At 41.2% G+C, this 25,734-nt stretch overlaps 1 protein-coding gene across 3 annotated transcripts in view; it reads left to right on the top strand.

The window, feature by feature from the left end:
- The window catches only part of LOC140734255 (neuronal migration protein doublecortin-like), a 175,404-nt gene extending 164,785 nt beyond the window's left edge, over positions 1-10,619 (top strand). For all 3 annotated transcript variants that reach the window (XM_073057979.1, XM_073057977.1, XM_073057978.1), the window contains one exon: positions 2,085-10,619. In XM_073057979.1, coding sequence (XP_072914080.1) covers positions 2,085-2,141 — 57 coding nt within the window. In that variant the 3' untranslated portion in view covers positions 2,142-10,619. The remainder of the gene's footprint in view (positions 1-2,084) is intronic.
- The last annotated feature ends 15,115 nt before the right edge of the window (positions 10,620-25,734 follow it).

The following is a 25,734-nucleotide window of genomic DNA, read 5'->3' as shown; positions in this document are numbered from 1 at the left end:
TGATTGGCTGATTATTTACGTCAATGAGCGAATGTATAAGTGTACCTAGTAAAGTGGTCTCTGATTGTATATCGATATATAAGGATATTTGGTATTTTTAACTGTTAATCTGTTATAAGCACACAAGAAATGACCAAATTTCTATCTCAAAATTGTTTAACATCTAGTGACCATTTACAAAAATATTTTTTCCCTTGTCCCATAATCTTGTTAAGTTACCCAATGTTAGGACATAGAAGTAAATACACTCAGACCTCAGAATGTACGCTAATAAACAGGAGGGAACTATTTCACACTTTTCTTTGATGAAAGCTATTTAAGGAAACGAATTTACAAATCCTCTAATTTATTTAAAAATTAAAATTCTTGGTAAGCAAATTGAGAGGCTGGAATTATTCACTCACAATATCTTATTTTTAAGAGGGTTAAAGCAATCAAGGAAAGGCAGATTTTTACAAAGGAAAATCAAAGACAATAACTTCTTGTTGATTACCTGACTGTAGAAAAGTTAATATTGGCATCCGTCTTCCAAACTGCTGAATAACATTTATGCTGTATACAAGATGTGCTTGTACCAAGAAAAATATCAGCAGCAAGACCGTGCTGTACTGTACAGTAGAACAATACCTCACATGCTACATTATATAATGTTCTTATCCTTTCAAAGTTGTCAGTTCTTCTGGACCACAGAAGTTTAAAGATATTACAACAATCTTGCTCTCCGATCTGTCCATTTTAATTTGAAGCATAATTTTAAATACTATTGATATTACAGAGCTGACTTTGAGAGCGTAAAATTGTAATAGAGCTGATTTCATACAGGTAAAAATGGTGATTATCAGTGTTGTGCCTGGTGTTAATTATTGAACCAGTCCATGTGAAAGTGTTGGATTCACTCTCAGCAGAAAGGCATCCATTAGCATTGAAGGTTGTCTACTACAAGAGATCATACATACTACCACATTATGAGGACAATGAAAGTTGTGCAAAACCTACAATGACACTATTCTTTTGAAGGAAAAAGCTACAATTTCTGAATTGCTTTACTCGTGGAAACACAAAATATATTTTTGAAGTATGTGCATTAGGTTGGATATTTATGTATATCTACTTTTGTAGGAGAAGAATTCATTTTAGATGCAAGGTTCATCCCAATCAAGAAGGTTCAGCAGTAGAGATGGGTTTCATTAACCATACTGATTGATTCCTGGCAATTGCTATGGCTTCACAGGAACCATGTACATATCAGCTGAGCTGTGTGTGTGCAAAGAATAATGGTTAATTGGATTTTAATTGGCTTGATGGTAAGAAGCCAATGATGGTGGTCGTTGAAAGTTCTTTTTTTCGTCTGTAGGCCTGTGATTAGCAGCATGCTTGGGGGGGTCAGTGATGCCACCTTTATTGTTTGTCATTTTCATAAATAATTTTGATGTGAATGTAAAAGGCATGGTTTATATGTTTGTGAATGATATTAAATTGGGGGTATCATAGTGAAGAAGATTATCAAAAATTACAGGATAGGTATTCTTCATCAGCTAGGTAAGTGGTCTGAAGATTTGCAAATAGTTTCCAATTCAGTTAAATGCAAGATGTTGCATTTTGAGAAATCAAACCAGAGTAGGATTATACAGTGAACAGCCAGACCCTGGCAGCATTGTTCAACAGAGGGACTTTGGAGTATGAGTACGTCGTTCACTGAGAGCGGGAGACAGGGTGGTGATGAAGGCTTTTGGTATGCTGGTCTTTGTCGGTCAGGGCATTGCATTTAGGAGTTGGGATGTTATGTAGCAGTTGTACAAGATGATGGTGAGATTGCATTTGGAGTATTGTGTACAATTTAGGTCACTCTGTTATAGGTAAAATGTTATTAAACTGGAAAGGGTGCAGAGAAGAGAAGCCCAGATGCCTATTGTAGGCAATGAAGCCAACAGCAATAAGAATGAGAAGGGATGCTGGAGTCTAAGACCAATTCGCTGTCACCAGTTTCACACAATTGAACAGTGAAATCATTTAAAGTGGAACTACTACAAAATGTTTTATTTTTATTTAAATCTTTCTGAAGTTTCCTCTCTCATCTCCTCCAGGACCTGTATCTGCCACTTTCTCTGGATGATTCGGACTCACTGGGTGACTCGATGTAAGCCACCGGCGTGAGCGGAAGAGCAAGCAAGCAAAGTCTGGAATTAGCCACCTGAAATAGTGAGACTTGGAAAAGGAAATCTGCCCAGTGCAGAGGTATTGCTGTTGGTGCTCACAAATTGCCAAGTGACACCAATGAAAAAAAAAACTAAAAAAAAAGCCAAAAAGTTGCCCTTTTTTTTTAAACAGTTTGTCCATCACATGAGAAACCTAGTATCTTGGAATATCACTGCCTTTTTCTAAACATCTGATATAAAGCACTGTGAGAATATTTCGTAAAACAAGCAGGTCTCTTGTACATCACATGTTCTGTGAAAATTGTGGTCCTTGATTTTCAATTTCATTGTGCAGCGTGATTTTCCATTCCTCTTTGATATTAATGCGCTGTTGTTATATGCTTCGTTTAAAGATCTGTTTTAGTTATTGAGAACCTCTGCCAGTTTTTTCTTTGTACAAGAAAATACTCTGCTGAGCAGAAATGTTTTAACATCCAATTTGTTTAAAAAAGGAAAGAGAAAAAAAACCCAAAAAAAAATCACTTAAGACTCATTATTTAAACATAATACATTGATCTGAAAATGGGAATGAATTTGAAAATGATAAACAACTTAATAAGACTAAGCATAATGCTTTTCTAAAATTAAATTTGATCATGTTTGTTTAATACATTTTTTAGCAACAAAATGATTCTGATTCTTGCTTTTTATGACATTTTGAATGGTAGAACTATTTAGGATTAGATTAACACAACAAATCTACAATTTACTAATAAGAACACAGTGTTCTTAAACTTTTTTTAATTTGTGAATGTGTTCACTGTGCAATTATTAAAACCAGTTTGTAACTAAACTTACTGAATAGCATTAATAGAATACTTGTAAGATCTGGTGGTGAAGGTTTTTCTTTGAAGACAGATTTGAAAGTGAAAAGGAATGTTGACTTGTTACTGGACTAGAATTAGCATGAAATAAATTTCCCATGTATAGGACTGATCTTTCTTGATTTAGAGGAGATATTTACTGCTTTGCTTGACTTGACATTTAGCTTGCAGGCTGATGTTGCTTGATGTGGAATTCAAATGTCAGGGCACAGTGAGGCCTCTTACATCCCACAAGCAATCTTTGAAGATTCATGGTCAGATTTTCTCTGTTCCGTTCTATACTCGCAGAATTTCTTAAGATGACCATGTTCAGGAAAGAAATGACCCTGTAATACCCTGGTGTTCGCAGTGCCATGAATTCCGTCCCTTTTCAACAGCGCAAGTTGGATCCTGTAGAAATAGCTAAGTAGCCCTTTGAGCTCCATTTTATTGAATATTGTAGCTAACAACTTTATTTTTAGGCCATAAGCTCCTGCCAGCCTTTAGCCAAGAAAAGTATATCTTGAAAGGGATTGGTTGAAAGAAGCCTTCAGGGTGGAAATTTATCTTGTAGTAGGTTGTGCGCAATTGATTGTGCTTCTGAAATTCAGTTCCAGACGTAAATCTGAGGAGTGTTGGTCAGTGCGAGCATGCACGTTTAGCATGTACAAAACTGGATGAATTTCAACACTTTGATGTATTGCGATGAGTACATTGCCAATTAATAACTATGATTGATATCCATGGTTCAAATATCCAGTGGTGCCATAGTGCAAAAATTTATTGCTCACTTATATTTAAAAGCATCCATTGTTTAATAGCCATAAAAAGAGGGAGGTAGAGAGGATTATTAAGGAAGACGTTTGTCTATAGGAACAATCATAGAACACGATGGTAATCTCTGCCTTCCGAAATACTTTAATTACTTGGATTCTTTTGTAATCTTGTCGCCATTTTCTAATGCCGGCTATTTTTGATACAATTCTAATTCACTTAATACCAACTCAATACAGTTCAAACTGTGCCCAGGAATTAAACACGTTTCCATTAAAATGATAAGGGATTTTGAGAAGAAAAGGAAGACACTCAACACAATTTCTGTACCAGGATGTCCATAGTTTTGGCCTTGGAGAATTATTTTCAAAGGTGTTGTGAGACTTCCAAATGGGAAATAGACTAACCTGTAGATTATAAAGGGCATGCACAATAATGCCGAGTTTGGGTACACCACTTGTTGATATTTCTTGCATAAAATTTTATTGTATATTTGAGGCCCTTGAGAACGCTGAAGCAACCAGAGGTTTGAAGGCTGCTCAACCCAGTTTGGCTGAGCATCAAAATCTGAGGTAGTGATTTTCCCACCAATAATTGCCCAAACCCCTCTCCTCAACCTCTCCTTGTTGCCAGATACCTCAGACCTCCAGTCATGCCCCACTTCCAAAATCATCTGCCCAATTATCTTCTCATTTTCCTGAACCATCTTAGTTATCCACCACATCTCACATGTTCAAGGTTTTTAGAGAGAGCTGACCAGGAGGAAGTGTTGACAGCCTATATTTCTCCTCCGCCTCTCACCCCATCCTCAGCTCACCTCCCAGACCCTAAGGTGGCTTGATAATAAGAAGCAGAGGCTGATGGTGAAAGCTCGATTCTCTGACTGGAGGCCTGTGACTTGTTGAGTGCCCCAGGAGTCTGTGCTGTGACCTCTGTCATTCATTATGTATACAGATAATTTGAATATACATGGTACAAATTCCAAATTAGAGGATCTTGTTGCTAGAGAAGCAGGTTACAATGAACTATGCAGAGAACTTGATCAATCACAAAATGGGCTAAGGAACGGCAGAAGGATTCTAACTTGGATAAGTGTGAGGTGATGCATTTTGGACACTTAAACCAGGGTAGGAGCTACATAGTGAATGGAAGGGCACTGACGTGTTTTGTGAAGTAGGGAGACCAAGGAATATAAGTACACAGTTTGCAGAAAGTGGCCCCGCAATATACAGGATGGTAAAGATGAGATTTATCATGCCGGCCTTCATTAGTCAAGGCATCGAGCTTTGGGGCAGTAGGTCACAGTTATATAAGTTGTTGGTGAGGCTGCACTTGGAGCATCATGTACAGTTTTGGTCACCCTGTCACAGAAAAGATATTGTCAAGCTGGAGAGGGTGAAGGAGAGGTTTACTAGGATGCAGCGTGGATTAAAGGGCCTGAGTTACAGGAAGAGGTAGACCACACTGGATCTTTATTCCTTGGAGTGTAGGAGAACAAGGGTTGACCTCTTAGAAGTTTATAAAATCACACATGGTATGAATAATGTGGACAGTCAGAGTCTTTTCCACAGGGTGGGATGTCCAGAACTACAGGGCATAGATAAGAAGGAAAGATTTAAAAGAGACCTGAGAGGTAACATCTTTACATAGAGAGTGGTGAATACCTGGAATGAACTGCCGAGAGAAGTGGTTGAGGTAGGTGTAACTGCAACACTGAGGGGGCATTTACTGCAGATAGATACATGGAGGCAAAGGGCTTGGAGAGTTATGGGCCGAGCGAGGGCAGCTGAAACAAGCAAGCTGGATGCTACGGAAGGCACAGGCCATTTCGGTGAGCCTGTTTCCATGCTGTATTGCCCTATGACTGGGGATTCTTATCTTCATAATCCCAATTACCTGTCAGATACCTAATCCCGAGTTGCCCCCCCCCCCCCCCACCGTCCTCTCTGACACTCCCTCTCATCGTGTTGATCTTCCAATTCCAGGTCCATTACCATCTCCCCAGTTTTCCACCCAACCCACACAATCTTCTCTCTAGCTTCCTATGCAGACCCCATTCTCTACACAGGTTGGAGATCTCAGTGGAAAGTGCCGCTTTACCACCCCTCTCCCACACACCTCACTATACCCAGGACAGTGCCTTATCTGCAGTCCTCAAAGGGTTAACTCAATAAAGATTAACAAGTACGGAGTTCACAGAATTTTGTTGGACATTACACATGATTCCGAATGTTTCTAGCTGACTAGCTTCCATGGAGTCATAGAGTAATAATACAAAATGGCCACAGACCCTTTGGCCCAACTGGTCCGTGCTGTTCACCTTGCATTCAGCCCTTAACCCTCTAAACAGCTTCGGTCCATGTACCTATCCAAATGCCTCTTCAGTGTTTCAATTGTACACTCCTCGACCACTTTCTCTGGCAACTTATTTCAGATATTCAGTACTCTTCCATTTAATTTCCATGATCCTGAATCTCCACCTTCGGAGTTAATACAAAGTTTAAGATGAAATATGACAGCGTCCCCTCATCAAGATGAAGAGGAATAGTCAACAAAGAAACTGTTCCCAGCCTGCTACCTCTCGTGCTTCACCCAGCAGAATCGTATCAGTCACGAAGAGGGCAGGAGCTAACATAATTCCATGCTTCCGGCAGGAAGCAAACATACTGACAGGGAGTGGCTGAAGATAGGATCTGGAGCAGGGAATGCAGAACATGGATTATAACTGTGTCAGTTCATCAACATGAACTGAAGCCACGTCACGCCATTTCAAGTTCACATGAGCTAAGTGTCACTCCTTTAATAGCAAATACAGTGCGGGATTACAAGTAAAAGCAGGAGTTTGCATTGTGTCTCTTACGGGCAACTTGTAAAGTGTAGCAACAGAGCAGTTGGCCTATGAGTAGTTCAATTAGTATCAGTGCTCAAGGTTCATAGCAATTGGAGAAGATGCTTGGGCCTTTTATAAGCAAGATCTGCTTAAGTGCTTTAAACTGCACATCATTAGACTTTATATTGTGGCAATCCCTGGCTGCTCAGGATTTGCCCTGCATACATGGTAGGGTGGATTAAAGGTTTGCTGAGGTAACTGAGCACATTAAAGCCCGCGCACAAGGTGTGATTCAGTAATCTCCATTCGTGGGTCTTGGCAATTACTGGCCTGGACAGCTGATTAAGCTCCTGTCCCAAGAAGGTAGCTTTTAATAGATATGATTAGTTGCTCTGGTGGCTCTTGGCCTCTCCAGGCAGATCGACCTTGCTGTGAGGTTACGCTCTGTGCTTCCAGGGGAAGGGAGTGAGACCGCTTTATGAGGCGAAGCTCTAGGCTGCTGCAATTGAAATGACCTCATGAGGCAAATTCCCCTCAAATCCCCCTCAAGGCAAATTCACTGGTTAGTTTACGTTGCAGCATGCTCCTGTGAAGAGAGCGTAGGTGAAAAGAATGCAGTTTGATAGTAATACTAACAAGCAGTATTTATTCAACAAAGTATCATTACCTATGGCTATGAGTGTATTACAGTGGTATCTTTTATTTTTAATTGAATATTTTAACCAAAGTGGCAGTTGATTTGTATGTGTCCTTTTAAACTAGACAAAGGCTCACAGAGACTAAAGCCAGTCTCTGATTAGCATATCTGGCCAGCCTAAAATGAAAGCTGGTGTAAATGGTCCAAATGTTACAAATAGAGAGCAAATTACAAAAGATAAAAAAGAAACCTTTATAATAGACTGAAGCGTTGCCTGCTATGTTCTGCATTCATTCTTCTTTTTGCCGTGCACATCATGGGCAGTGCAACCTGGGACTGCCAGCATTCCCATGGAAACAGATGGGCTGTTTTCGTCACCATGCAACAAGAGACATGCGGGAATAAGTGGCACTGTTCCCATAATTGGCTGTTGCCGTGTGAGGCAGCGACATGAATGTAAAAAAGCAGGAAGGTGAAGTGAAGTTAGTTCAGGATACAAGTCATCAGCAGGGGCTGGGCACAATGTGAAATAAACTAGCGCGATGGAGATTGGTTAGAATGCTGACATAGAATGCAGTGGATCAGCACTCAACCTGGTTAATACTGATTACAGGATTATATTTATAGTGTTTTATATCCAGAGAAATGTATTGCTGAACAGCTCCACTGTCCTCTCTAATTACTTTATCAGACTAGAGGGTAAATGATGATTCTGGCATTTCTTGTCATAGTATCTTCACAACCTCTCCATACGAATTAAAGTGTAATACTCTGGTGCACACAATGACAGTACTCTTCAAACTTAGAAGCTGGACTTAAATGCAGCCAGGCCGATGTGATGCAAATCTTATCTCTGCACTTTGATTTTAAATGTCCTCTGTGCGGTGTTTTTAATCCATTCTGAGTACAGACCTGTAACCCCATTTGGTGGAAATTGATCTAAAATTCTCAATGTAATCAGAGAAGTGAAAGGCTGGCTGTTGAGCCACATTCACATTAGTCTAATTTTGAACTTCCCTCTGCGATTTGTAGCAATGAAGCTTTTTAGGGCAAAGGAATTGAGATTGTTTGCCTCTGACTGTGTTGGACCTTGTGTAACACCCAGTGCTGGTGGTGAAGACTAGAAGTGAAAATGTTTCCCAGCATCACAATCTCAACCAGCATATTCTTCACGATATATAAGATTTATACTCTTTTATTTCAACTGTTGTGTTCTTCATCTCACGGTTGCTGAATGTGCATTTTTTTCTCTATTGTCTTTATTTATCTGACTGTATTTATGGTTCTCCAGTTGGATCTGCTATGTTTAAGTTGCATTCATTTCTCAGACAGCATCAAAAGACGCGTGTTGCCCAGACAACCTTAGCCTCCAATCTATCACAGACACTAACCTCTTCACCACAGCCTTTCTCCACATCTAGAAGTATGGTTGTTTCCTCATTCATGCAGTTCTGATCAAGATCTTAGACCTAAACATAAGTACATTTTACTTTCTACGGATGCTGCCTGACATGCTAACTAATCTCAGCATTTTCCGTTTTATTTGTGAAATGTATCACATTTGTAATATGTTGTGTATAAAATAGCTCCATCCTGTAATGTTCCAGACCACTGTTTAAAGTCCATCTTAGGAACAGGGCTAGATGATATTCTCATACATGATCAGATCCAATAGGCCAAGTGACTTCCTTGGAAATTTATAAATTCACTTTTAATAATAGTGAAAACCTAATCAGTTTGTCTCTTTGCATGTCACAGAGCGTTAGAACTGTGACAGATATGAAAATCTACTGATAAGATATTAATGACCCTTGGATATTGTTGAGATTGTAAAGGAGTATGTGCTGTATTCCTGATCTTTATGCTGACTTCAGGTGAAGTTGGCAAAGCAAATTCAGAACAAAATTGAAGAGGTCATTTGATGCCATCACAGACTATTTACTGCCTTCGAGAGCTGAGGGCAAGAATAAGATTTCCTCCCTGTACACCATTAACAGGATAACTCTCTGACCCTTACTCCAATACCACTCTGATTTGCCCCATGAATGGGAAATGGAAAAGCACGTTTAAAAGCTTCATGCTTTAAACAGGAATCTTGTAGCACTCAACAAATATTCTGTGGTGTTGAAAATAGTTAATCCTTTAAAATTAGTCAGAAATAAATGGTTGACTTGATGCCATAGAAAAGATGCGAAACATTTTAAAACGTGCAACATCATATTGAAACGCTAATATTTTCTGTATCCTTCGCATAATAGGTTTCAAAGAACATCCTGCTTTGCATGTAATTACTCCCAGTGACTGTCACTCTCTTTAGTCACTCTCTAGCGCAAACAATTCTCTGGAATCACTCCCAAGTACTTGGCTTTCTCTGTATAACTATTCCCAGGTGTCACCTACCCTCAGTATAATTCTCTTATTGCTGGTTTCTGACTTGTTCATCTTGGGTGATCCAGTTAGCTCTTGGTGAGCAGTGGTTTTAGTACAGCAATACACCTCTCTGTAAATCCATTATCAGAAAATTAACCAGAATATCAATGAAATAATGTTAAAGCTCAAATGAAACAGAATTTGGTTTTGAAAGCAAAAAGCCTGCCATCAAGTTAAATATGTAATGGAACTAAGGGAAGGATGTTCCTTTATAAAGCATTAATTTCTGAATAGTTTGCTTGCTTGTTTTTTTCTATAAAATCAGTGCTATCATGCTTGATACTTGCATGTTTTCTGCTTTCTGTGGTGAAAAGTCAGTTTGCTCCTTTTTGCTGCCTTTTTTTGTGAAATTCTAAATGTACATAAAATGTTTATTATTATTGACTTTTTAAACTAATAGTGAATAGATGTAGTTGGGAACTCTGTAACGTAGTTTTACAAAAGTGCACACTAGTAGAGATTTAATGATAGAAGTGTTTGCTTGTTAGGTGAGGTGTAGAGGATTAATTTCCGTTCAGCTTTGAGGTTCCTATGCAGTAATTTCAGTTTCTCTTTCATGGCAAGTTTGACATAATTGACCTCTGAATTTGATTCTACCTATCCTTCAAAGGTAGAACTATAAAGGTTGATAGTATTTGCAACAGCAGTGGGATTTGCCTTCACTTTAGGCTTTGCTTTATATATTCAGATATAGCCCTGGAAATTCTCACCAATCCAGACTGCTGTTTTAAAAGAGAGCAGTTCAATCCTTTATAGCCTTCACGATAGGTTTATACTGTTTTTAGAAAGACGAGGTCAAATCATTCCTTTTTTTTTAGACTGCTATCAAAGAGAAACTCAGTTTGGTTTGTGATTTCTTTTCTAACACTTGTAGTTTGGAGTTGTATTCATTTAAATGTACATTTGCAAGATGTGTGTAATTTAAAAAAATACATTTGATGGAAATCTTATTGACGTGTTGGTGTTTTATTTAACCTATAAAGTGATGTGACTGAAGTACAATACAGTATTTAATGCCATCAGTTTTCTCTGTTTTAATGAGCTGGCAACAAAAAAGCTGGGCGGCCTGTCCCTAATGTTTGCACCAGTCTTACACGGTTATTCAGGTCTAAGTGTGAAGAGGTAGATACTACTGAGGGTCCTTTCTGCCCGGATTGAGTTATAACCTTCCCCTTTGTATACAGGGGGTGATTGATAAGTTTGTGGTCTAAGGTAGAAGGAGTCAATTTTAGAAAACCTAGCACATTTATTTTTCAATATAGTCCCCTCCTACATTTACACACTTAGTCCAGCGGTCATGGAGCATACGGATCTTGGACCTCCAGAAAGTGTCCACAGCAGGGGTGATTGATAAGTTTGTGGTCTAAGGTAGAAGGAGGTGAGTTATACAGCTCTCGTTACATGCACATGCAGTTCAACTCTTTGAGTGATTATGCAGAAAGTGTGAAGTTTATAACTCAACTCTTTCAACCTTAGGCCACAAACTTATCAATCACCCCATGCTGTGAACCACTTCTGGAGGTCCAAGACGCCGACTTCTACAAAGAAGCGATCCATATGCTCGATGACCGCTGGACTGAGTGTGTAAATGTAGGAGGGGACTATTCTGAAAAGTAAATGTGCTAGGTTTTCTAAAATTGACTCCTCCTACCTTAGGCCAGGAACCTATCAATCACCCCTCGTATATACTCACAGCCATTGCAGTCACCTTGCTCTTCTCTTTCCCTCATTGACAGATTGAGATTAGGATGTCAACAGTTGGAAGCTTGCTGACACAAAACCTTATCCCACTACACAGGAGTACAAAGCTCAGGTGGACAAAGCTACTTTGCAGCTCAAGTAATTTATCACTCAGTATGACTGACCAATTGTATTAAAACCCTAGCATCTGCCACACAAACAACAGTAAAAAGGAGGCTGGGAAGGAATATGAACTGAACCTCACATACTATTTAAAAGAAATATTCTCCTTACGAAAGTCTGTAGTATACATTTCCAAGTACAGTGAGCACTGTGGTTCACTTTCAACATGGAGCCATCACTCAGAAGTAACAAAATTATGTCTGTACGTTATGTACTTTTAGGGAAAAAAATGAACAATGAAACTAGCTGAAAAGATAATTAACTTGACATCTAGTAATATTTAGGTTTTCTTCTATGTGCATGTTGCTAAAGAGAACATGGATCCTCCTTTAAAACTGATAATTATCAAGATGGAATTGTTAATAGGACCATAAACCTAAAAGGTAAATAATCTTCATGTAAATAATTTACTTATAAATAAATTAACTATAGTGTAAGGTGCTTCAGAAGATGCCCCATATGTGATTTTAAAAAGTAGCAGATTCTCTCTCTAATAGCCCTCTAAATTCAGAAAACCTTGTGTTGTTCATTCTTCCAGTCAATAAAAGCTGATATCTCGCTTCTTACGTCTCAGAGTGAGTTAGTTATTGATGGTGCATCACCTTGCATCAAATTAATCCTTGACATTCTAAATTCCATGGTATACAAGTCTAGTTCCTGTAATCTTTCTAGATTGTAGAAATTGTATTTCACCATGTTTGCTGTATCTAGCACTAGTGCCTGATCGAGTGACCTGCAAAGACACTGTAACATTGCCTGCCAGGACCCTGGAGGCATCACTATGCAGAGATGTCACTCTCTCACTGACTGCTGGGAAGTGAGTCAGTGCCGTCATGTGCATTCTCTGACACAGTGGCTGCACGAAAGTCTGCCATAGATAGAAGGGAAAACCTATCGGGTAGGAACAGCCGGCCACATACCACTCACCCCAGTCATCTGCCCCAATGAGGTAATGCTTGCGTGTCCATTCTTGTTCACTAAGTGATACCTGCGGCATCAGAATGCAGCTACGTATTAAAACAATGCTCTGCACACATCCTGTAGGGTCTAAGTGACACAGAACTGCTATGTTCACATGGTGCAGGGTTTGTTCCTTATTTGATGGTAAATGAATGATGTCGCTTATATATTTTGCATTGCTAACAGGGATGAGGATTACAGAGCTTGGTGACCCATCGAATGACTGATGCTACAGGCTAACACTAGTGCAAAGCTGAATTATGGCTCTAAGTGTTCTTTCAGTTTCCCCAAGGCGAGGCCATCAGAAGTCAACATAATTACATTAAACACATATAATTTGTAGACAATGGTGTCTATATACTATTCCAGTAAATCTAACTTGCTCTCGCTCATGCGTAGAATTGAAGAAAGCTTCCGATAATTAATTTGAAAGTTCTGATTGATCCTTTAATAACCCGGGGAAAAGAATAGGATTAAATTAACAGTTAAGTGAATGAGTTGAATAGAATGTTGAGATGTCAGCGAAGCTAATGAAATCTTTGAGGAGAGTTTCTATAGACTGTAAAATCCATCATTCTATTATTGGTTTTGTTCATCATAGAACGAAAACTATTAATACATTTCCCATGCTTAATGGTTGTGCAAGGAACCTGAATTCTTACCATAGAAGGAGTACAGCGAAGGTTCACCAGATTGATTCCTGGGATGGCAGGACTTTCATATGAAGAAAGACTGGATCGACTAGGCTTATACTCACTGGAATTTAGAAGACTGAGGGGGGATCTTATTGAAACGTATAAAATTCTAAAGGGATTGGACAGGCTCGATGCAGGAAGATTGTTTCCAATGTTGGGGAAGTCCAGAACGAGAGGTCACAGTTTAAGGATAAAGGGGAAGCCTTTTAGGACCAAGATGAGGAAAAACTTCTTCACACAGAGAGTGGTGAATCTGTGGAATTCTCTGCCACAGGAAACAGTTGAGGCCAATTCATTGGCAATATTTAAGAGGAAGTTAGATATGGCCCTTGTGGCTAAAGGGATTGGGGGTATGGAGAGAAAGCAGGTACAGGGTTCTGAGTTGGATGATCAGCCATGATCATACTGAATGGCGGTGCAGGCTTGAAGGGCCAAATGGCCTACTCCTGCACCTATTTTCTATGTTTCTATGTTTAACCCTTCTCAACTAATAATTAAGAAGAAAGTTCAATCATTATCAAAGTACATCACCATATACAACCCTGATATTCATTTTCTTGCAGGCATTCACAGTAGAACAGATAAAGACAACAGAATCAATGAAAAACTATGACCAACGACTCACAAACAACATGCAAAGGCAAACTGTGCAAATACAAGAAAAAAATCATACTAAATAAACAAGTAAATGAATAATACGGAGAATGTGAGTTGTAGAGTCATTGAAAGTCAGAGCACAAGTTGTGTGAGTATCAAGTCATAAAATAATATCAGTATTTCAACTGAAGGGAAAAATTCAATATTTCTGAATATCCAACCATGATATTTCAGAAGCAATTATAAAAACACAACAGTCCAAATAAAAAGGAAGAATAGCAAAATGTGTTGACATGAATTGAAGCAAAGAAGACTCATTTATCGTAGGTTCCATTGTTCAGAATTAAACATACAGTCCAAATATATAATTCATCAAATTCCTCAACCATCACTGCATACCCATATTAGGCACGGAGACAACCTCAAATACAAGGACAGTCGCTCCAGGTTGTCTCATGGAAATAATAGTCACGTGTACTCCTATTCATGGGAAGAAGGTAAGGTAACTTTCAAAACCGCAAGAGATTCTGCAGATGCTGGAAGTCCAGAGAGACACACACAAAATGCTGGAGGAACTGAGCAGGTCAGGTAGCATCACTGGAGTGGAATACGCAGTGGACGTTTTGGACTGAGACCCTTCCTCAGGACTGGCAAGGAAGGGGGAAGAAGCCAGAATAAGAAGATGGAGGGAGGGGAAGGAGTACAAGCTGGCAGATGACTGGTGAAACCAATCGAGGGGGAAGGTGGGTGGATGGGGGGGGGGGGTGTGAAGTATGAACCTGAGAAGGGATAGGTGGAAAAGGTAAACGTCCAGAAGAAGAAGATGGAATCTAGTACGAGAGGAGAGTGGACATGCAGAGAAAAGGAAAGTGGAGGGGCACTGGAGGGAGGTGAAGGGTAGATGAGGAGAAGAGAAGCAATAGAGGGAGCCAGAATGGGGAATGGAAAATGGAAGAAGAGGAATGGGGGAGAACTTAAGTATTTACATGAAATATAGACCAAATTTCAATGCTACTAGTGCTACTACAGTACTATGAAACTGTGTATTCATTCCTAATAGTTATTGATGGAGCAATAGATACATCCAGTGTACACCATATATGGGGTGTCCAGGGAGGGGTAGCGCCTCTGTGAAGGGGCTTGTCGTGTCCATTCCAGGACAGCTCACTCACCTTTTATCCCCACCGGACATGCAGCTCTTACCTGTGGCTCCCAAGTAGCAACAGCGGCCACACCCCGGTACACCGTCTCAACAGGAGGGCTAAACCTGGTGAGGGTAGCCAGCGGGCCTCATACCCCAGTGAAATAGGGACATGCCTGTCTTAGCATGTGATGTCAGTCCCAGCTGACTGGGCAGATAAGGTCAACAGTGAAATCCAATGGCCGAGTTGGCAGGTCTGCAATGCTTTGTGGAAAGCGAAAGGCATGATAAGGCACAGAGGAAATCATGGCTATCCATTATAACCTGGGAAGACCCTGTTTGTGATGACTACTTGTACACTGGACCTGGGCCTCCAAGGTAGAAAGAGTGGAACTGTTCCAACGCAACAGCTTTTCCACATCAAAAACTCTCCTCCTGCACAGGTATAATTGTCATCGTCATATATGACGGACAACAAACACGATGCTGTATTCTTTTGATTGAACATGAACAAAACCAACACAGGCACCAAGTACTGCCTTTATGCAATGCTTTTGATGATTGCATCCACTTTCTTGTAGATAATGGAACACTCCGGAGTTCATTTTTGCCTTTTTAGAAAATAAGGAGGCACTTCCAGTACTGTGCAAAAGTCTTGGGCACATAGGTATAGCTAGGGTGCCTAAGACTTTGTACAGTACTGTAAATGTTTCATGGCTAAGAAGGTGGTGCAGGAGGGAGGGCTTCATGTTTCTGGACAATTGGGCCTTATTTCAGGGAAGGTAGGACCTGTTCCGATGGGATGGGTTGCCCCTGAACTGGAGGGGGACTAATATCCTTGCAGGAAGGTTTGCTAGTGCTGCTCCGGGGGGTTTAAACTAGATTTGCAGGGGGAGGGGGACCAGAGTGTTACAGTAGATGGTGAGGTGGAGGAGGATAAAGGTCATGCAAGAGCTGCAAGTGTAGTGCATGGAGTAAAGCCAGATCTAACATATAAAGAGGTTTTGAGGAAAGAGAAACAGAATAAAGGGCATAGGGGTAGTAAGGTAGAAGGGCTAAAGTGTGTGTACTTCAATGCAAGAAACATCAGGAACAAAGGTGATGAACTGAGAGCTTGGATACATACATGGAATTATGATGTAGCGGCCATTACAGAGACTTGGCTGGTACCAGGGCAGGAATGGATTCTCAATATTCCTAGATTTCAGTGCTTTAAAAGGGATAGAGAGGGAGGAAAGGGGAGGAGGAGTGGCATTACTGGTCAGGGATACTATTACAGCTGCAGAAAAGATTGGTAATGTAGCAGGATACTCTTTTGAGTCAGTATGGGTAGAAGTCAGGAACAGGAAGGGAGCAGTTACTCTACTGGGAGTATTCTATAGGCCCCCTGGTAGCAGCAGAGATACCGAGGAGCAGATTGGGAGGTAGATTTTGAAAAGGTGCAAAAATAACAAGGTTGTTATCATGGGTGACTTTAACTTCCCTAATATTGATTGGCACCTGATTAGTTCCAATGGTTTAGATGGGGCAGAGTTTGTTAAGTGTGTCCAGGACAGATTCCTGTCACAGTATGTTGACAGGCCGACTAGGGGGAATGCCATACTAGATCTAGTATTAGGTAACGAACCGGGTCAGGTCACAGATCTTTCAGTAGGTGAGCATCTGGGGGACAGTGACCACCACTCCCTGGCCTTTAACGTTATCATGGAAAAGGATAGAATCAAAGAGGACAGGAACATTTTTAATTGGGGAAGGGCCTTAGTTCATAAGGCTAGAACTTGCAGGTGTGAATTGGGATGATGTTTTTGCAGGGCAATGTACTATGGGCATGTGGTCGATGTTTAGGGATCTCTTATAGGATGTTAGGGATAAATTTGTCCCGGTGAGGAAGATAAAGAATGGTAGGGTGAAGGAACCATGGGTGACAAGTGAGGTGAAGAATCTAGTCAGATGGAAGAAGGCAACATACGTGAGGTTTAGGAAGCAAGGATCAGATGGGTCTATTGAGGAATATAGGGTAGCAAGAAAGGAGCTTAAGAAGGGGCTGAGAAGAGCAAGAAGGAGGCATGAGAAGGCCTTGGCGAGTAGGGTAAAGGAAAACCCCAAGGCATTCTTCAATTATGTGGAGAACAAAAGGATGACAGGAGTGAAGATAGGACCGATTAGAGATAAAGGTGGGAAGATGTGCCTGGAGGCTGTGGAAGTGAGCGAGGTCCTCAATGAATACTTCTCTTCGGTAATCACCAATGAGAGGGAACTTGATGATGGTGAGGACAATATCAGTGAGGTTGATGTTCTGGAGCATGCTGATATTAAGACAGAAGAGTTTTTGGAGTTCTTAAAATACATTAGGGCGGATAACTCGTTGGGGCCTGACAGAATATTCCCCAGGCTGCTCCACGAGGCAAGGGAAGAGATTGCTGAGCCTCTGGCTAGGATCTTTATGTCCTCATTGTCCATGGGAATGGTACCGGAGGATTGGAGGGAGGCGAATGTTGTCCCCTTGTTCAAAAAAGGTAGTAGGGATAGTCTGGGTAATTATAGACCAGTGAGCCTTACATCTGTGGTGGGAAAGCTGTTGGAAAAGATTCTTAGAGATAGGAGCTATGGGCGTTTAGAGAATCATGGTCTGATCAGGGACAGTCAGCTTGGCTTTGTAAAGGGCAGATCATGTCTAACAAGCCTGATAGAGTTCTTTGAGGAGGTGACCAGGCATATAGATGAGGGTAGTGCAGTGGATGTGATCTACATGGATTTTAGTAAGGCATTTGACAAGGTTCCACATGGTAGGCTTATTCAGAAAGTCAGAAGGCATGGGATCCAGGGAGGTTTGGCCAGGTAGATTCAGAATTGGCTTGCCTGCAGAAGGCAGAGGATAGTGGTGGAGGGAGTACATTCAGATTGGAGGGTTGTGACTAGTGGTGTCCCACAAGGATCTGTTCTGGGACCTCTAATTTTCGTGATTTTTATTAACGACCTGGATGTGGGGGTGGAAGGGTGGGTTGGCAAGTTTTCAGATGACACAAAGGTTGGTGGTGTTGTAGATAGTGTAGAGGATTGTCTAAGATTACAGAGAGACATTGATGGGATGCAGAAGTGGGCTGAGAAGTGGCAGGTGGAGTTCAACCCAGAGAAGTGTGAGGTGGTACACTTTGGAAGGACAAACTCCAAGGCAGAGTACAAAGTAAATGGCAGGATACTTGGTAGTGTGGAGGAGCACAGGGATCTGGGGGTACACAGATCCACAGATCCCTGAAAGTTGCCTCACAGTTAGACAGAGTAGTTAAGAAAGCTTATGGAGAATCAAAGGATAGAGTTTAAGAGTCACGGAGTAATGATGCTGCTCTATAAAACTCTGGTTAGGCAACACTTGGAGTATTGTATCCAGTTCTGGTTGCCTCACGATAGGAAGGAGGTGGAAGCATTGTAAAGGGTACAAAGGAGATTTTCCAGGATATTGCCTGGTTTAGAGAGTGTGCATTATGATCAGAGATTAAGGGAGCTAGGACTTTACTCTCTGGAGAGAAGGGGGATGAGAGGAGACATGATAGAGGTATACAAGATATTAAGAGGAATAGACAGAGTGGACAGCCAGCGCCTCTTCCCCAGGGCACCACTGCTCAATACAAGAGGACATGGCTTTAAGGTAAGGGGTGGAAAGTTCAAGGGGGATATTAGAGGAAGGTTTTTTACTCAGAGAGTGGTTGTTGTATGGAATGCACTGCCTGAGTCAGTGGTGGAGGCAGATACACTAGTGGAATTTAAGAGACTACTAGATGGGTATATGGAGGAATTTAAGGTGGAGGGTTATATGGGAGGCAGGGTTTAAGGGTCAGCACAGCATTATGGGCCAAAGGGCCTGTAATGTGCTGTATTGTTCTATGTTCTATGTATTGCACTGTCCTGCTGTCACAAAAAAGAACAAATTTCATGACATATATGAGTGATGATAAACCTGACTCTGATATGCGTTTCTATTGTGGACTGAGAGTGGGTAGGGGGCAGGGAGAGGAGAATCATGGTTTGGAAAAAAGAGAGACGGGAGGGAGTGGGAAGGACCAAGGAGACACTCTGTAATGACCATTAAACCAATTGTTTGGAATAAAATCACCTTGCTTGGTGTTTCAGGGCTGGGTATGCCTGCACCGGCGTCATCCCTACCCCTGGCACTCCTTCTCTGCCACACCCCTCCCGTGGTGCTCTACCCTCACCACTCCCAAAATTCTTTGCTCCAGCCAGATTTGCAAACTTGTTCTTCACTCCATGTTTTCACACACAGTACTATGCAAAAATCTTAGGCACCCTAGCTATAGATATATGGCTAAGTCTTTTGCACAGTACTGCAGTTTGAAGTTGAAAGACTGTGATCAAATCCCCTTGTGGGGAAGATTATACATATCCTGACAGTGCATGGCACTTTGGCATCAAGCCAAAACTACCTACCCAACAGCTTCATGCCAGCTTATAACTAAAAGCAAGTTTTTCTTTCTTTCTGAGCTGATCACACCACCTATGCCATTGAAAGTTGTGGTATTGCCGGCAGTTTGCTCATTTGAGTACATACACTAGTATTACAGAAATTTTTTAAAGCTCAGCATTAAGTAGCTTTATGTATGGTTGCCCATTCTGTTCATTTTGGCATTTTTAGCTGTAAGCTCAGGGTTCAATTCCTGCGGCTGTCTGCAAGGAGTTGGCATGTTCCCCCAGTGACCATGAGACGTACATCGGGTGCTCCAGTTCCCTCCCACATTCCAAGGATATTTGGTTAGGTTTAGTGAGTTGTGGGCATGCCACGTTGGTGCTGGAAGTGTGGTGACGCTTGGGGCTGCTCTCCACTATCCTTGCTGATCTGATTTGATGTGAAGAATGCGTTTTGCTGTTTGTTTCGATGTACGTGTGACAAATAAGGATAATGTTTATCTTTTCTTTCAGTTGTAGGTATTGTTTGAATCCTTTCATGGCCATATCCACTTCAACACCTATTAGCTTTTCCTCTGCATGCCAACTTCATTGCCACAGCAACACCCTTTCACTCTGTCTAGCTGTCTAATGAGTTGGTCTGGGATTCTTTTCCTAACTGCCTCTACATCCCTTTCCCTTTTAAAATCCTGCCTTTAGCTATTGTTCGACTGTGCCTTCACTTCACAATTTAATCAGCTATGACATTGATGGAGTCAGTGACTGTGATAGTTTTCCCATCAATTTACTTTTCCCTTTTTGGGTTTTCTTTTATAATTTTGAGGTTGGGGTGTTGAAATTATTGTTCATCTTTCGCTCATCGAAAACCGCATTTCTAAGCCCCTGCAACAAAAAAGTAATTCATGGAACCTGAATAGGGGTAATAAAACACACACATTAAGAATTCTCAGATAACTTAAATATTGTAACACACACAAAATGCTGGAGGAGCTCAGCAGGCCAGGCAGCATCTATGGAAAAAAGTAGAGTCGACGATTAGGGGTAAAACCCTTCAGCAGGACTGGAGAAAAAAAAGCTGAGGAGTAGATTTGAAAGGTGGGAGAAGGGAAAGAGAAACGCCAGGCGATAGGTGAAACTGGGAAGGGGAGGGATGAATATTGTATTTCAATTTGCTGATTTATACAGTATATCTTTCTTTCTTTCTTTCCAGGAAAAAAGCAATTTGTAGTCCAGCATGAAATGGGTATGTTCTTGCAATATGATATCTCTTTCCCTGAGGAGGTAGTGAAAAATGCAATGGGCATTGAGTGTATCTACTATAAGCCTGTGGTGAAAGGGTAGACTGTTAACCCTCAGTCGCACTATGATCCACTCACTGTATGTTTATCGTTCAATTTTTCATGAGGCCTGTTCATGATAGTGGCCTTTTACAAAAGAGCACTATTAGTGTTGAGAGTAAGCTTGAATGAAACAGTTAAGGGATATAACATCCTACCTCAAGCTGATTTAGCTTCATATTAATGGCCTAACCCAAGATGTAGTGAAAGAACAAAGTTACAACTTCACAGATTGAAATTAGTGGTGACAGGTTAAGCTACCTTTATGACACCGATCAACGTTAAATCTGAATTACAAACTAAGCTCTGGAAATCTTCCCTTCCCCCTGTGGATTTAGAATAGAATCAATAATTCACAATCTTTTCTTCTTGCCTAAGTAGCATGTGTTAGCTACAAATTTTTCACATAAATGGTTTTGCAAATCAAGCGTGCACAAGGCAAATGATCAAGAATAATGGTGTTTTTATTTTTAAGAAAAACTCACATTTGTAGCCCACTCTGCTTTGTACATAATTGAAATGGGGAAAAAAAAACTTTTGTCAGACAGCAATGTGTTGCTGGTAGTGCTGATACAGTGTCAGGAGATTACTGTTGCTGTTACTGTTAATGAGTTATGAAACATCATGGACGACCAGTTTGAAATGCCAGCTCTGTTCTAAGGTTATCCCATTGAACACGAAGGAAACAGTTGGACGAGAAGCTAGACTGGACTGCCAACACAGATGCCTTGTGCAGGAAGGCACAGAGTCGACTGTACTTCCTTAGAAGGTTGGCGTCATTCAATGTCTGCAGTGAGATGCTGAAGATGTTCTATAGGTCAGTTGTTGAGAGCGCCCTCTTCTTTGTGGTGGCGTGTTGGGGAGGAAGCATTAAGAAGAAGGACGCCTCACGTCTTAATAAGCTGATAAGGAAGGCGGGCTCTGTCGTGGGCAAAGTACTGGAGAGTTTAACATCGGTAGCTGAGCGAAGGGCGCTGAGTAGGCTACGGTCAATTATGGAAAACCCTGAACATCCTCTACATAGCACCATCCAGAGACAGAGAAGCAGTTTCAGCGACAGGTTACTGTCGATGCAATGCTCCTCAGACAGGATGAAGAGGTCAATACTCCCCAATGCCATTAGGCTTTACAATTCAACTGCCAGGACTTAAGAACTTTTTTTAAAGCTATTATTAATGCTTTTTGAGTTAGTGATTTAGATGCATATCATATTATTACTGAGTTAAGTATTGTATGTAATGAGTTTTTGCTACAACAAGTGTATGGGACATTGGAAAAAATGTTGAATTTCCCCATGGGGATGAATAAAGTATCTATCTATCTATCTATCTATCTAAATGCCATATAATATTATAAAGGATCTTCTCAGTGTGATGACAGGACTTAATTTCCACCAATACTCTCATGGAGAAGCAGATCTGCGTCAGGTAGATTGGTGAGGATGAGGTCAAGTTCCTGAGCATCAACATCTCAGAAGGTCTATCCTTGCCCCCAATACATTTATGCAATCATGAAGAAGCCACACCACTGACTCTACTTCATTAGAGGTTTGAGGAGATTTGATATCGACCTTTAATGGCTCTCTTTTTCCTTTACAAGGTAGATGGGGTTCCTTTGAAGACCCTGACTTAGAGCAGCACTCAAACTTCAGTTTTTTATGATGTTGGTTCCCACTCTTGGTGCTCACCAACTGGCTGTTTCTCGATATCCCAAGGATGCGGCCTAGAAGACGAGTTCACCCTCATGATTCTGAGGCTTTGCGGCTCTGGGGACGAGTTGATTCTAAGCTGGTACCACTGACTGAAGCATTGCAGGAGAAAATGGAATATTAAGAACAGGGGATTAGCTGTCGGGGTACTTGTATTTGTATCGTGTTCTCTCTCACTTTCTCTCATTGGTGGGGAAAAATTAGTTGCTGTTTGTCAAGTCGGAGAAATTGGAAAAAAGCAACGGGGCAGACTAACACCGTAAAACAACAAATTGCTTTGTTTATGTCTCCGGTCTCACCGAGTGACACCTCTCTGCCTCTTTATTAGGGAGAGAGTCTGTGGTATGTCAAATTGTTGGGTGAATGACTAGTTTTTGTTGTACTGCAGATCATGGTCTCTTTTCGAGGCTTTGCTATTGCTTGCTTGGTGGGTGGGGGGTGCTGTTGCTTTTTACTGGAGTGGGGGGGGGGTCCATGCTTTGCTGCTGCTTCTGCGTGGGAGAGGGAATGGGGGGGCTTTGGGTTTCTAACATTTTTACTGTCACTCATTCTTTGGGGCACTCTGGATATTGGATTATATATTGTATACCCTGCACATTCTCTGATATTAAATGGAACTATTGAACTATTGAAATCCTATCCCTAAAAATTCTCTCCAGTAACTTCCCTACCACTGAAATGAAACTCAGGGGTCTGCATTTTCCAGGATTATCCCTGGTTCCCTTCTTGGACAATGGCACAACATTGTCAGACCTCCAGAATTTGTCAAGGCCCCAACAATCTCTTCTCTAGCCTCTCTCAATATCTTGGAGTATATCCCAACAGGCCCTGGGAACTTGTCCACCTTAATGTTCTTTAACAGATCTTTAACAGATCTCCTCATTTTCTTTGATATGCCTTAGCATATTAGTACTCTCAACACTGATCCCCGGATGCTCCACATCCTTCTCCTTGGTGTAAAGAACCTATTTGGGATATCACCCTCATCTTTTGCAATCAAACTAATGTTTCCTCCTTTATCCTTGAATGGTCCCACCCTCTCAGTAGTTATTCTCTTGCTTCTGATATAAGAATAGAATGGTTTGCGATTCTCGTTAATCCTTCTTGCAAAGACTTTTCATGGCCCTTCCTGGCTTTCCTAAATCTTTTCTTGAGTTCTTTTCTGATTTATTTATGATCCAAGGGCTCTGTTTGATTCAAGCTTTCTCAACTTTACATACTTTTCCTTTTGCTTCTTGACTAAATTCAATACTCCCTCAATGACACGACTCATCACCAATAACATCCTTGCCCTTACCTCTGGCTGGAACATACTGATGCACCATCAATAACTCTCGGAGATGGGAGGCAAAAGATAGGCTATTATTAGCTGCAAACGTGACCACAACATCTTGGAGACTGAGGGAGGAGCAGTGCCTCCAATCGCCTTTATACAGGGGTTCGTGGGTGGAGCCACAGGAGCAGTCAGCAGAGGGGCGTGTCCAGACAGGTATACACATAGTTTACCACACATACCTGTCCTGTACTCTGTGCAGCTGGTCTTTAAACACTCTCCACATGTCAGATGTGGACTTGCCCAAAAGCAGCTGTTGCCAGTGAACTCTCCCTGGTACCTGCCTAATGCTCTGATAATTTGCTCTGCTCTAGTTTGATACTCTCTCAGAAGATCAATGTGGATAGGTCTTTGCCAGCTTTGCACAACTGGACACTGAAACTTTCCCCCATGCTTCTTTACAAAACTGCATGGGGATCATGAGTGAACAGCCGTTTTCAAATCCAGCCACAAATTCTCAATTGGATTGAGGTCTGGACTCTGATTTTGTCACTCCAGGACATTAACTTCATTGTTTTTAAGCCACATACCTTTAGCTTTAGGCTTAGGGTCATTGTCTTGCTGGAAAATAAATCTTGTCCCAAGTCGCAGACCTCTTGCAGACTGCATCAGGTTTTCCTCCAGGGTTTCCCTGCATTTTACCCTCTACCTTCACAAGCCTTCCAGGGCCTGGTGCAGTGAAGCATCCCCACAGCACGATGCAGTCACCACCAGGCTTCACGGTAGGGATGGTGTGTTTTTGATGATGTGCAGTGTCTGGCTTACATCAAACTTAGTCTGTTGGCCAAAAAGCTCAATTTTGGTTTCATCAGACCATCGAACCTTCTTCATGCTGATTTCAGAGTCTCCCACATACCTTCCGGCAAACTCTAGCTAAGATATCATGTGAGTGTTTTCAACAGTAGCTTTACCTTTGCCACTCTCTCATAAAGCTGCGACTGGTGAAGCACCCAGGCAAAAGTTGTTCTATGCACATCCTCTCCCATCTCAGCCACTGAAACTCATAATTCCTCCAGAGTTGTCATAGGTCTCTTGTTGGCCTCCCTCACTAGTCCCCTTCTTGCACGGCCACTCAGTTTTTGAGGACGACCTGCTCTAGGCAGATTTACAGCTGTGCCATACTCTTTCCATTTCTTGATGATTGACTTAACTGTACTCCAAGGGCTATTCAGTGACTTGGAAATTTTCTTGTATCCATCTCCTGTCATGCTTTTCAATGACCATTTCACGGAGATGCTTGGAGTGTCCTTTTGTCTTCATGGTGTACTGACTCACCAGCAGGTGAACCTGTCAGATACAAGTGTATTCTGATGAAAATCAATTGAAGCACCTTGACTTCACACCGGTTGATATCCATTTAACTAAATATGACTTCTAAAACCAATTGGCTATGCCAATGATAATTTGGTATGTCATATTAAAGGGGAGGTGAATACTTATGCAATCAATTATTTTGTGTTTTGTATTTGTATTTGTGGTTGATCATCAGTAATGAGGGTAAAGTATCTCCTATGAAGGTGCTGGTTGAATTATTTTACACCCCAAACCAGACCCAAGGCCTCCCTGTCAATCTGTGTGTAATTTTTTTCTGCAGCGGTAAGGGAATGAGATGCAAAGTCTATGGGATGTTCACTTCCATGAATTATAACATAATGTGACCTGCACGTATACCATTAGGCGAGGTGTCACAGGTAAGCTTCACTGGACAACGTGGACCATAATGCATGAGTGCAGTGTCTGCTGTTACCATTTCGTTTACCTTTTGGAAAGCAACCTCACACTGCTTTGTCCATTGCCATTTCTTCCCAATCTATAGTATGAGTTCAAAGGGTGGAACACAGTAACCAGGTTTGGCAAGAACCTTTTATAGTAATTGACAAATCCTAAAAAAGGACTGCAACTGTGACATATCCTTTGTCCTTGGGTATCTGCTATTGCTTCAATTTCCTCATACACTTGTGTAATTCTTGTTCATCAATGGTGTGACCACAGTAAGTGATGCTTGGTTTAAA

This window comes from Hemitrygon akajei, chromosome 10, assembly GCF_048418815.1.
Source record: "Hemitrygon akajei chromosome 10, sHemAka1.3, whole genome shotgun sequence".
Classification (NCBI taxonomy): domain Eukaryota; kingdom Metazoa; phylum Chordata; class Chondrichthyes; order Myliobatiformes; family Dasyatidae; genus Hemitrygon; species Hemitrygon akajei.
Note: the sequence above shows the minus strand (reverse complement) of the source record. Positions and strands in the feature narration are given on the sequence as shown.